Raw genomic sequence first — 12,830 nt, forward strand, 5'->3', positions numbered from 1 at the left:
GGTTCTTCCTGCTCTTTGAGCTTCAGTTTCCTCACGTATGTAAGGATTGAACTAGACCTGTGGTTCTCCAAAGAGGTTCCTGGGAAGTTTGGCAAAGGTGCCTCAGGGTTGAGGAGGTTCCTGGTTTATCTAGGGCAACTCTGCTTTGGCTTGTTTAATATTGAACTCTAGTATTAAAATGCATGGGCAAGGGTTTCTCCACTAAATAACGTTAAAACATACAAAGAAAAATGCCCAGCTCAGGCATCAGGTGATGTGGGGCCAGCATCTACAGTGCTTAGAGAAGGAGGCAAGGGGCAGGAGGAGGCCTACTTACTGGAAGGTTTCATCAGGCACAGGAGCAGGGGTGACCTCATATAACTGGAGGGGTCACAAAGAGTGGGCTTAGAGACATCAGAGCATCCAGGGCTTCAAATAACAGACCAAGGAGCTCAGGCCTTCTGTCTGCAGTGGGGAACCAAGAAAGAAGCCGTCATCCTTCACTGAGCAAGCATTTGCCAAGTGCCTGCTGTGGGTCAGAATTTTATGATACTGTGTCAGGGAGGATGCAGAGGTGTGGCTGACAAGATACTCCACTTTGGAGCAGGAAGCTTCTGGATTAATTCCCCATGACCCCAGGCTGTGTCCTCCTCACTCACTCACTCAACATTCACTGATGTTGTTGCCAGCCTCAGAGTTGACCTCAGTGATCTCCTCCTCCTGGTATTCATGCCCTTAGGTAGTCAAGGTGGGAGGGCCCACATTGAATAGGGTTGGTTGATCTGTAACCAATGAGATATTAGAAAAATTATAAATGACAATAGTAGAGAAATGAGTGTGACTTTCGAAATTGAGTCAAAAAAGACATGTGGCTTCTTGCTCTCTTGAATCACTCACCCTGGTGCAAGCCAACCACTATGTCTTAAGGAGCCCTGTGGAGAGACTCACATAACAAGGAACTGAGATCTGCCAACAGCCATGTGAATGACCCATCTAGAAAGTGGACCTTTCAGCTCCAGTCAAGCTTCTGTGTGATTACAGCCCTAACATCTTGACTGTAATCTCATGACAGACCCTGAGCCAGAAATATTCCACTAAGCCACTCTCAAATTTCTGATCCACAGAAACTGGGATAATTTATATTTGTTGCTTTAAGCCATAATGTTTGGGGATATTTGTTATCCCAAATCAATATAACTGATGCTACTATGTGCTATACCCAAGACACTGTCCCCACTGTCATCTTCTCACCTGGGCCATAGCAATAGCTCTTTCCTGGTCTCCCTGCTCCTTCTAAATCTCCTCCATATAAGACCCAGACCAAACTGAAGGCCATTATCAAGAAATGTTTATTGAACATCATGGCTTTTGCCTGCTCAAAACGTTCTATGGCTCTCCATTGTGTTTTGTGTGGTTTCCAGGAAGTATTTGCAATCAAACGGGAATAGTGCACTGAGTTTCTAGCATTCTTAAGCTGATTTGGGAGCAGAGTAGGAAGCAAGAAGAGCCCTTGTTTGCCCTGGCCCCTGGAATGACGACCCAAGGGCCCTCTGGGGAGGGTGGGAGGGGCCACTGGCAGCTGGGGCTGAGAAAAGGCAGCAGCTTTGTTCTGAATTCACAATGGCAGGATGCCCAGCACAGACCCAGCTTCCTGGCGTCCTCCAAGGCAGGGCAAGGTGGTAAGAGCTAGGGTATTCATCCTGCTCTGATCCAGCAGAAGCATGCCCTGAGGGGCCCTCAATGTGGAATGGAAGGCTGGGGTGGAGGTAGCATAAGAAACTTTGGGGGAGGACCTGGACAGTCTGTAGTGAGTCTGTCTCCTAATATTTCTTGAGGACCTATTAGGTTCCAGGCACTGTTGCTAAGCTTTTGTACCTGGAGCTAGACGGGGTTAGGTTCTACTGCTACTCCCACTTCACAAACAGAGGCACAGGAAGGGAGGGCCCTTGCCCAGGGTCACACACCTTGGACATGCCAACGCTGGGATTTGAACCCAGGTCTGACCCTGCTCTTGACCAATATTCTCTTCTGCCTACTTCATCTGTGCCAGTGCTGGGGAGATAGCAGTGAGCAGAAGTCATCTCAGCCTTCCCAGAGCCCGGTCCAGCAGAGTAAAGGTAATAAACTAGTTCCGAGACTATAATGTACACAGGGCCCTGCCTGGAGAAGTGCATCGAGCTGGGATGACCTTTAACTCAGCTTGGCACGGGGCAGAGCAGGAGTGGGGAAGAACTGTCCGAGGAAAGCAACATCTGTTGTCCTGAGGAGGCTTCACAGCAGGGACTGGGTACAAAGATTGAGACTCGGGGAAGTGACAGAATTAGTAAGAGGCAGAGCCTAGAGGGACAGTGGGATTCACCCTCTCAGCCCTTCAGGGGCCAGATCCCGAGGACCTTGTGGTCTGGGGCAGGAAGTTCTGACTTTGTCCCAAGAGCAGTATGGAGCCACAGAAGGTGTGTGTTTTAGAAAGATCTCTCTGGGATGGCATGGAAGTTGGAGTAGAGGGCCGAGCGCAGAGCAGGGAGGAAGCCATTGCTGACATTCAGAAGATGGGCGGTGGTGGCCTGGCCAGTGGAGGGACTTGACAGAATGGGTGTAGGTTGGGGTCTGGACAGGTCACAGTGGGTAAGGGAGGATATCCTCATTTTTCTGTGGGTGGCTAGAGGCCACTGGGCCCATCACTCTCCCCATATTTCCTTGGCTGTAACCCGGAGGAATGACACAGGTGTACAAGCAAAAATAGTTTATTTGAGGACAGAAGACCCCAAATCGGGGGGCCCAGGGATGAGGCCACAGCAGCTGCCAGGAGTTGGCACAGACGATCCCACCTCCCCAGGAAAGCCCAACAGCAAGAAGCCCCTCCCTGGGCCCCCTAGCTGCCTCGCCCACTTCCTGGAGGAAGGATTGTGCAACTGCCAAGAATCGTCATTGTCATCATCAGAACACGGTGAGGTTCTCAAAGTTTGGCCAGCAATTTCCGGCATAGTCGTTGATATTAATAATTACTCTGACAAGCACAGTGACTGTGCCAGCCTCGAACCCACCATCCAGTGGTGAGTGGGGTCTGTGATGAGGAGAAGCAGGCAGGGACAGGTGGGTCTCTCTGGGAGGCCCCATTCCAGCCTCCAAGGTGGCCTTTCCCAAAGATGCCTCTCCCGCCCATGGACCCAGTGGCTGCCTGCTCTCCATTTTCCCCAAGGCCACTGGCCAAGGTTGGATTCAGGCTGGGGCTGTCCCAGATAGCCCATGTGCACTCCCAGGTCTCAGAGACCCTTGCCAGGCTGGTTCCTCCGCCAGAAGCCCCACTGGGCAGCCCAGGAGGCCACGAACTCGCAGTTGTGGTAAAGGAACATTCCTGAAAGGGTGAGTGCAATGCCCACGTAACTGAGGGTGCTGAGGCGACTGCCAAACAGAAGCCGGGACAGGACAAGGTTTCCCACGACAGTGAAGTTGCCCAGGACATGGACGGTGAGGGCAGAGGTGAGGGCCAGCAGGGAGAAGCTGGCCAGGTTGTAGAGCACAGAAAGGAGGCAGCTGAGCAGGATGCAAGCCCAGAGGCGGGAGTCAGTGGGCGCAGGCGACAGAGCCACACCAGCCTCCAGCACTAGGGCTGCACCTGCCAGCAGGCAGAAGCTGGGCAGCGAGGTGGCGTACAGCAGGGTCACCGCATCCAGCCTCTCCTCCTGCAGCAGGGCACCTGCAACCAGGACAGCAGCCATCAGCACCCAGTGAGGAGAAAACCCCCACTTCACCAACCCAGCATGACCTCCAAGGCCCATCCTCCAGGAAGCCTGCCCCCTCCCCTTGGGCAGAGTTAGCGGCTCCTGCTCTGTAACATTATAGTAAAAAATCCAGAATCAGACCGCCTGGGTTGTGACCTGTGTCCAGTCCTCACTAGCTGTGACCTGGCTCTTAACCTCTGGAGGCCCAGGTTTCCTCGCCTGCAAAGTTAGGTGATAATACAACCTAATACACAGGGGTTTTTATAAAGATTCAAATAGATAACATACATAAAGTCCTTTATAAGGTAAGTGCTCAGTAAATGTAAAAAGATAAAATAAAAATAAAAATAGGCCTGTTATTACCCACTTCAAACTGCTTTCCATAAGGCTAAAACAATAACCTACTGGTGACATCCAAATGATCAATAAATATGAAATGTGTCTCCAAAAAAAAAATGTTCAGGGGCTCCCCAGGCCCTGGGGAGCAATATTCTAGGTTCTTTTTTTTTTTTTTTTAATTTCTTTATTGATTTTAGAGACAGAGAAAGGGAGAGGGAGAGAGACAGAGACATCAATGAGAGAAAACATCAGTTGGCCGCTTCCTGCATGCCCCCAGTGGGGATCGGGCCCACAACCTGGGCATGTGCCCTGACTGGGAATCAAACTGGCAACCCCTTGGTGCATGGGCTGATGCTCAACCACTGAGCCACACCAGCTGGGCTATCCTAAGTTTTCTGTTTGTTTGCCACCCAAGGACATTTTTCCATTTATCTTCAGATAGAGTGGGAGGGAGAGAAGGAGAGAAAAGGAGAAAGAGAGAGAAACATGGACGTGAGAGGGACACATCAACTGGCTGCCTCACGCACGACCCCGACCAGGGTTGGGGAGGAACCACAACGGAGGCACGTGCCCTTGGCCGGGATCAAACCTGCGACTCCTTGGTCCAAGAGCTGATGCTCTAACTGCTGAGCCAAACTAGCCAGGGCTGTCTTAAGTTCTTAACCAGCTTTGAAGGCCCTGCACTAAGTGGTCCTGACCCATCTTTCTTGATCTCAGACCTCATCACACCCACTACCCTACTGTAGGGACAGGCCAGAAGAAGTTCCCTGCTCTGCCACTTACTAGCTAGGTGGCTTTTACATTAAGGAAAAAAAAAAAAAGAGTCCAGCCATTGTGGCTTAGTGGTTGAGCATCAACCCACGGACCAAGAGGTTGCTGTTTCGATTCCTGGTCAGGACACATGCCCAGGTTGTGGGCTCCATCCCCAGTGGGAGGTGTGCAGGAAGCAGCCAATCGATGTTGATGTTTCTCTCTCATCGATATTTCTATCTCTCTCTCCCTCTCCTTTCCTCTCTCTCTGAAATCAATAAAAATATATTAAAATAAATAAATGAATAGAATAATTTTAAAATAATAAATTGTTTGAGTCAATTGTTGGGTCCACTCATTACTTCATTCACTTATGACCACTGGAATGACAAGAGAACTACAAAAGAGTTATTGTTTGTGCTTGGCTGTCGTTTACTAATCAGCATCTTTTGCTACCAACACTGAGGCTTGGTGAGATGTATCCAGGACTAAGGGAAAACCTTTTCGCTTTGCAAAGAAAGGGGATCCTACCACCTTGCATATGTGTGAATATGTGCCTGTGTGTGTGAGTGTGTGTGTGTGCACGCATATGTTACCACCCAGCCACTTCATAAAGGAAGTGGTGCCCATCATCAAAGTCAGACACAGATCAGGTGAAAAGTAGTATTCACATAAAGGCAACCATGGTTTGGGGACTTGTCCAAGTTTTAGTGGAGAGAGATGAGTAATCGATTCAGGGATTCTCCGAGCCTCTATGCATTTCCTGATACACACTTTCCAAAGAGCCACAGAGGAACTTACTCATAGGCTATGCTTAGAATAAGAAATCTCTATTTCATTCTGATGTTTTGGCTTTATTCTCTAGGCAACAGTTCCTCCAGCTTGAGCATTTCTAGAAGTGAACAGATAATTGGAATACCTCCTGCTCATTCACTCCAAATTTAGCACCTTTACGAGCTGCCTGTGGCCTACATGTTAAAGGTCCAAACACCGGAAGGTGTTCAGGATTTCAGGTGAACTTCACATCTGCAAGACAGTCAGGCAGCAAGGTCCTAACCTCCTCACCCAGCCCTCTGCCTCACTTTGCAGCCCGGGGAAAGAGCAGTAATCCTCTGTCAGAGGGGGCTCACGTGGGGCCCCCAAAATGCCAGCTTGTCATCCTTACTCCTCAGCGACTCCTCCTCTGCCAGCCCCTCCAACCTTCATTCTTTCTTCTCTAAAGGCATTTTTGTTTCAGTATCTGAACACGCCCAAGCTTCTGCCACATGGAGACAGATATGTTCTCTAGACCCTGTTCTGCTGGCTATTGGCTTATCCCGTCCTTACTCCTTCACTAGTTGTGAGATATCAAAGTCACCCTCTCTCTAAGCCTTGTCCCCTCATGTGTAGAATGGGCAGCATGACAACACTCCCCTTACAGGGCCATGTGAGGTGCTGAGTACAGGGCCTGGTGCCCAGTGGGAACTGCTCACCATGGGAGCTGTTTCAGTTCCCCACACTCTGCTCCTGCTGGCTACCCCGTTCCCTACCACACTGTTTCCTGCTCCCAGAATGCCTTCTCCTATTTTTGCTATGTGAAGAGCTGGGCACAGCATGGGCACACACTGAGGGCTCAGCAAGTGTTTTATTATTATATTATTGTTATTGTCATCACTGCACGCCTCTTCCCTTAGGTAGCCTTCTCTGGTCTTCCCTATAAGTAACTGCCCCGACCACACCTGTGTCCACCTTGGCTCTAGAGTTTCTCTCCTGCCATTGTGATCTCTGTTTCTGAGGGTGTCTCCCCACCAGCCTGAGAGCTCAGAGGACAGGGATCAGGTCACCTGATGCAGGTGAGTACAGCTGAGAACAGTTTCTGTGAGTGGGAAGTTGGCCTCACTCCTCTCCCCATGTAGCCCCCTGGGCCTGCAACTGGCCCAGGTGGGAGGGAGGCTGCTGGTCCTGCCCATGGCTGCCTGAGTGATCCTCTTCCTGGACTATTATCTTCTGCCCCCATGGAGTCTGCTCTCATGAAAGGAGCTGGTGTCAGCCATTTACAGTCTCATCTGAATCCGGCCCTAGTGCCCTTCTTGGAAACTCTGGAAGTAGAAACCTCCTCTTGTCCAAAACCCATGTCACCCCTTTGGCTCCAATCTGTTCCTCCCCATCTCTGCTGGACCTCCCTCTCTATTGGTGAGGCCCCCAACCTCCTAAGCTCCCTAATTAGCACCCTAAACCACATAGCCTAACCAGCCTGCCAATATTGCTGTCAGAGCCATTATAAATCGACCACTTAAGGAGTACCTGCCCTGTGCCAGGTCCCAGGCCAGGTACTGGGGACATAGAGATGCCCCAACCCAGTCCATGCCTCTCAGAGCTCCTGTCTGATGGGACACACACAGGTAACCAAGTGGCTGTAACATGAGGCATTCAGAATCTTGATGGGGGAAGCAGAAGGTGCTGTGGGAGCCTGAAGCAACCCACCTTAGGGGCCAGGCAGTTGACAAAGGAGAGATGGAAGGAGCTGGCAGAAGCCAAGAAGTGGCCTGACATCAGGCACCTGCCACTTTGTGCCTGTGTGCCTGGGTTCTGCCTGGCCATAGCCCATTCTACAGGCAGGGACTCCTTCTGGATGAGGAGCTCTGGACCTTAGCAGGTATGGTGTGGACCTCAAGGCTGGAGCCTTCCCAGCCTTATGGCGCTGCCTGGGTTGGGAGGTAGGGTGGTGGGTGTGCCCATGGGGTCAGGTTTCCCACTGCCAACTCATGCCCAGAACTCAGGCCTGAGCTCAGTCACCAGCTCTCATATAACCTGAGGGCAAAAATAGAACAAGGCTTCGGCCCTGCCACAGGGCCTGGGAGGATGGGGACAGGTCCTCTGGGTCCTGCCTCTGAAGATGCCAGGGCAAGGTTGAATTATGACTTCCACCTTCCATGGCTGCAGGCCGCCCCAACCCCGGCCCAGTGCCCTTGGAGCACCCGCTTCCTTCTTGCAGGCCTGGATCACAGGATCCCAGAGTTGGAAGGGAGAAAGAGGCCTCTGGGACTCCATCAACTCCAACCCTTCTCTACCAAACAGATGAGGAGACTGAGGCCCAGACAAGACCCAGACCTGCCCATGGTCCCCCAGTATGAACAGAGGTGTGATCTCCCTGCCCCGAGTGGCTGCCCTGGCCTCCCCCACATCTCCCTTGGATTTATGCAGAAGAGAGAGTGGGGTTGTGACTCAGACTCCCCTCAGAAGAACAAGCAGGAAGGTGGCCTCCACCCTCAGACAGAGTAATGTAGCGGTGTCTAGGCCTGGAGCCTCCACTCACTCTGTTCAGACACACACACACACACACACACACACACACACACACTGGTCTCCTTTCATCAGAGATGAAGTAATCCTGGGCAAATCACAAACCTCTCTGGGTCTTAGTTCCATCATCTATAAAATGGGAGTGAAGGTGGTGGTTGCCATGATGACTCAAGGTCAACACCCAGCACCCGGCCTGTTATACTGCAGCTCCCAGTATACATGACCCCTTCCCAGACTTAGCCAAACCCCTGGCCTTCTAAATCCTGCTCAAGGCTTTGCCCTCTTTCTTACTCCCTGGTCCCCAATGTCAAGTCTCCCTCTGGGGCCATAGCCTATGCTACATCTAGGATAGCATGAAGACTGACTGCTCAGGTTCGAATCTTACCTCTGCTGCTCACTGGCCTCATGGCCCAGGGCAACTCCCTCTGCCAGTCAAATGGGGACATTATAGTGATTTCCTTATGGGGCAGTATGGGGAGATCCAGTGATATAAAGAGACAAAACATGGGACACAGATCAATGGCAACTACTATTAATATTAGTTGGGCCTCTAGAGCCTAAATTTGGGGCCTGGAACTCACTGAGTTGTTGGCTGTTTCTGAGCCTCGGTTTCTGCCTTTTCTAAAGCCATGGGCTCAGTTCCTTTGTCTGTAAAATGGGATAACAGCCACATCCCTCACAGGGCCATCCAGACCACACACCCACCCTGATCCCCACCTCCTCAAACAGTGACCCAGCACTCACTCTGCTGAACGGACTTGAGGCCACGAAGGCAGGTGGCCACCAGTAGGAAGCCACAGCCAGCGGGTGGTGTCCGGAGCTCACCGGCCAGACTGCAGGCAGCCCCTAGGCAGAGCGGGCCCATGGCAGCAAACTGTAGCGGGTGGTGGCGACGGCCAAGCAGCAGTGCCGACAGGGCCAGTGTGATCAGTGGTGTGGTAGTGTTGGCCAGCTGTGCCAGGTCCAGGGGCACAGCGCTCAGACCCACGTTGCCGCAGGCCATCGAAGTGCCGAAGGTAAGGCTGAGTAGCAGCACTTGGCGGCGCGTACCGCTGGGCATGGGGTGCTGAGCTCCCCGATGGCATGCCAATGCTGCTGCCAGCATGTGCAGCGCTGAGAGCAGTAGGGGCCGCCCAAAGCCATGCACTGTGAAAATCCACTTGTTGAGGCTAGACATGCTGGCTCCCGCCAGCAGCCACACCAGCGCTGCCACGGCCACCCGGGTCCTGCCAGGCCGTTCAGGGGCCTGAGGTGTATCAGGGGGCCACTGAGGGGACCCAGCCACTCGAGCACCAGTCACTGCCACTGCCTCGGCAGAGGTCATCCTGCTGTCATGGTGTTCCAGGGGACAACGGCACATCCGTACCAGTGGGGCTGGGGCAGGAGGCCAGCTCCCCAGTGCCCAGCTCTGAGCCACCAGAGAGCCCCACTTTGGGTCAGGCCAGATCCTGGTTTCTCAGATCCCCACCTTCCGTTCAGACAGGTGAGATAACTGCGTCTTCTGCCAGGCCTGTTATGCTGTGTTCCCCACTCTGGTAGGGCAGAGCCCAGGTCGTGGCTGCTGGGATGCCAGGCTCTCTGGCACTCAAGCCTGGCCTAGTAAGCTCCAGGCACCTCTGCCCCGTGCCAGGTGAAGTCTCTACTCTTCTCCCAGCCTAGTGCCCACGCTATGCTTAGATGAAATCCTTTTTCTTTTTCCTCTTCGGTCCAGATGCCGGGATCTCCTGCGTTTTCAGGCCATGCCAGGGCCTAGCAGGGGCAATCCAGGCTCCTGCGCCCGGTGGTGCCCAGTAGTCGTGGCTCCCAGCCTCCGACAGTGCCCGGGCCCGCGCTCGGACCAGTGCCAGGCGGTGAGTTCGCTCGGCTCCACTCGGCAGGGCCTGTCTTCCAGCTCTCGGCAGCTTCGGCTGGCTGCGGCTCCCGCTGCGGCTGTGAATCCGGCGGCAAGCTACCGCCCGGCTCCAGCCCCGGCCCGGCCAGCGGGGCGAGGCCCCGCGCTCTTGGCCCCGCCTTAGCCGCCGCGGCCGCCCGCGCCCCACTGGGAAAGTTGGGCTGAGCCCCTGGCCCCGCCCCTGCCCAAGCCGCGCCTCCGGAGCCACGAGGGATGTCTCGCCCCGCCCCCCTCGCCACCTTTCTGGATCGTCTTTGCATTCACTCCATCAGCTGACCCCAGCCAAGCTGAAGTGGTCAGCCTGACTGCCTCCGCGCCCACCACTAGTGGTGGATCAGGCCCCTCCCGACTCATATCCAAGGCGAGTCCCCCATAGAGACCACAACAGGAGGGAGACACCGGTGTATCTTTCTGAGGAAGCCCAATAAACACCCCAGCTTCACCCAGCTTCTACGATCCTCCCAGAGGCCACCATCCCAGGACCATTCTAGGGACTTTCCCATTTCTGGCCACGGTTATCCCGTGGAACCTCAGCATCTAGAAGAGTTGGATCAAGGGGCCCTTTAAGGCCTCTCAATTGCCACTCCCTAGTTCCAGCACCTCCTCCCTCCCCCAGCCCAGGGCGGGCCCCTCTTGGCAGGCAGAGGAAGCTGAATCACCAAGGCCACCACAGTTGCGGAAGCTGGGTACCGCTGGCCAGCATCCTTCCCTGGCCAGTCACTGTCCCATCTCTGGGGCACTGAGAGCTGACTCATAACTGGACTTCCTGGGATCCACCCTCCGCCTCCAACCTTGGGTTGGCTGGGAGGCAGAGCAGCTGCGGCTAAGCCTTTGCCCCTTCCCAGGTCTCAGCGTTCCCTCTGCATGAGAGATGCCCCAGGGCAAGACAGGTTGATCTAGATTCCAAGCTCGGCCCTAGACTCTCTGAGCTCGTAGCCAGGTGCCCAGTGCCGGCTGCTAGCATCTTTCCTGACGTGGGACTTCCTGCGGAAGCTCCTCCCCACTGGACACGGCTGATCCCTAGCCTGTCTTTGATGACAGCAACCTGTCTAGAGGCACAGGACCTCAAAAGGCGACCACTTAGCCCAGCCCGAGGCGCCCTCTGGTGGCCAGACCTCAGAATGGCTGCAAGTGTCAGTCCCTGTAATAATCCTTGGATCTAGATTTTAAAGCTCCAGCCTCACAGGAGACGTGCTCAATCAGACGTTCTATGATGGGTTCAATAATCTGCATTTTTACATTTGTCTCTGGTAATTCTGATGCCCGCTGGAGCCGGCAAATCATTACTGAATACCCCAAACTATATGGCAGGGGATTTTCAGGCCAAGGACAAACGTATGGGGGTATTTAGACAGGGTTTCTCCAGGAGGGGCTGTAGGAGGAAAACTGAACCAGCCAAGGGCGCATGCCCCTCCCACCACATTTTCTGAATAGGAGGAATCAGGGCCCCCTAAGGGTTATATTCTTTGTGGGATTCTGTCCATTTTCCAATAAGTTTCCTTTAATAAAAAAAACAGTAATAATGATTTTTTTAATCCTCACCTGAGGATATTTTTCTGTTTATCTTCAGATACAGTGAGAGAGAGGGAGAGAGAGAAACATCGATGTGAGAGGGATACATTGACTGGTTGCCTCCTGTATGACCCCAACCAGGGTTGAAGACAAACCAAAACCGAGGTATGTGCTCTTGACCAGAATCAAACCCGCAAGTCTTTGGTCCAAGGGCCAACACTCTACTCTCTGAGCCAAATCTGCCAGGGCATAATAATAATTTTTAAAAACAATAAATACCCTAATCTTCTCAGAGCTGAACTTGTGAGGAGAGGTGAGTGGTGAAAATCTGTCCACATCTCCTCCAAGACTGTCACAAAGTAGCTCCCACCTGCCCTGCCTAGTGAGGGGTGGGCTATGAAGAATGAAGATGAACCAAAATGAGGCCTGGGTGCCTTGGTGGGATGGAGAGAGCTGCACACTTCAGGGTGGGGGCAGGAGGAAGGCTGAGGACAGAACCCAAAGCAGATGACCCAGCAGATGATCCCAGATGGGAGTCCAGAAGGTCCAAGTGCAGAAAGATATAACACAACTGGCTGCCAGGGACAGAAGGCTCCATCCCATCCACTCTGCAGTTACTCCCGGAGCTAGGTGCCACAGAGAGCTCAGTGGGGGACAGGAATCAAGGTGCCCAGGGTTGTAACAAGGGATTTAGACCAGGTCTGTCTGGCTCCAGAGCCCCAGTTTTTAACCTGTGCTCTCCCTTGTGGGAGAATGGGGGTCGGGGTGCCCAGCTTCATGGAGAGCATCGAGAGGCTTCCTCTCACTCTGAGCTCCACCGGAAAGCCCAGAACATACCAGAGCACCTGCCCGTGTCCACAGGCTCCCAAATGCCCCATATCTGAGTGCTGCCCTTTGGGAGCCTACGCTGCTGCTGTAGAAGCAGGTGATGCAGGGAGGGACTCTGGGAGGCACCGGGAGTGGGAAAGAGCCCAACTGGACTACAGAGGCTGTGGGACAGGCCTCCCCTCTTGTTGGTGCATGTCCCTAGGCAAATTCCTTCACTACTGGGGCCTCACTTTCCCTATCTGTGTTCTATGATGAGCTCACAGGAATGAACATGCTGTGTAAGCCAAGGCACCATCCCATACCTGTGAGTTAAGAAACAGGCTGAGAGAGGGGAAGTGTTCTTTCTGGAGTCATCCAGATCGAAACACAAGCTAGACACAATCCTGGTCCTTTGTCCCCAGAAAGGGCCTCTATTTAGCAGACTGTACCAGACACGACTGCTCTCTCACTCACATCCATTCTTAGGGTCCCAGCCAATTGTGCCAGACTAGACCCAGTATCCATAGGTGGGCTGTGCTGGTCAGAAC

The 12,830-nt window shown here is 53.3% G+C and overlaps 1 protein-coding gene across 1 annotated transcript; it reads right to left on the bottom strand.

The window, feature by feature from the left end:
- Positions 1-2,737: 2,737 nt before the first annotated feature.
- Positions 2,738-10,026, bottom strand: SLC35E4 (solute carrier family 35 member E4). The gene is made up of 2 exons (XM_036276739.1): positions 8,817-10,026; positions 2,738-3,676 (listed from the first exon to the last, which is right to left on the bottom strand). The coding sequence occupies exons 1-2, from the start codon at positions 9,430-9,432 to the stop codon at positions 3,243-3,245; spliced, it is 1,050 nt and encodes a 349-aa protein (XP_036132632.1). The 5' UTR covers positions 9,433-10,026; the 3' UTR covers positions 2,738-3,242.
- Positions 10,027-12,830: the final 2,804 nt, after the last annotated feature.

This window comes from Molossus molossus, unplaced genomic scaffold (genome assembly GCF_014108415.1).
Source record: "Molossus molossus isolate mMolMol1 unplaced genomic scaffold, mMolMol1.p scaffold_m16_p_22, whole genome shotgun sequence".
NCBI classification, from domain to species: domain Eukaryota; kingdom Metazoa; phylum Chordata; class Mammalia; order Chiroptera; family Molossidae; genus Molossus; species Molossus molossus.

Excerpts from the sequence above, each read along its gene's own strand:
- SLC35E4 (XM_036276739.1), bottom strand. The coding sequence starts at position 9,432 with ATGTGCCGTTGTCCCCTGGAACACCATGACAGCAGGATGACCTCTGCC. Across the intron at positions 3,677-8,816 it reads CCTCAAGTCCGTTCAGCAGA|GTGCCCTGCTGCAGGAGGAG; the intron begins GTGAGTGCTGGG and ends TCCTGGTTGCAG.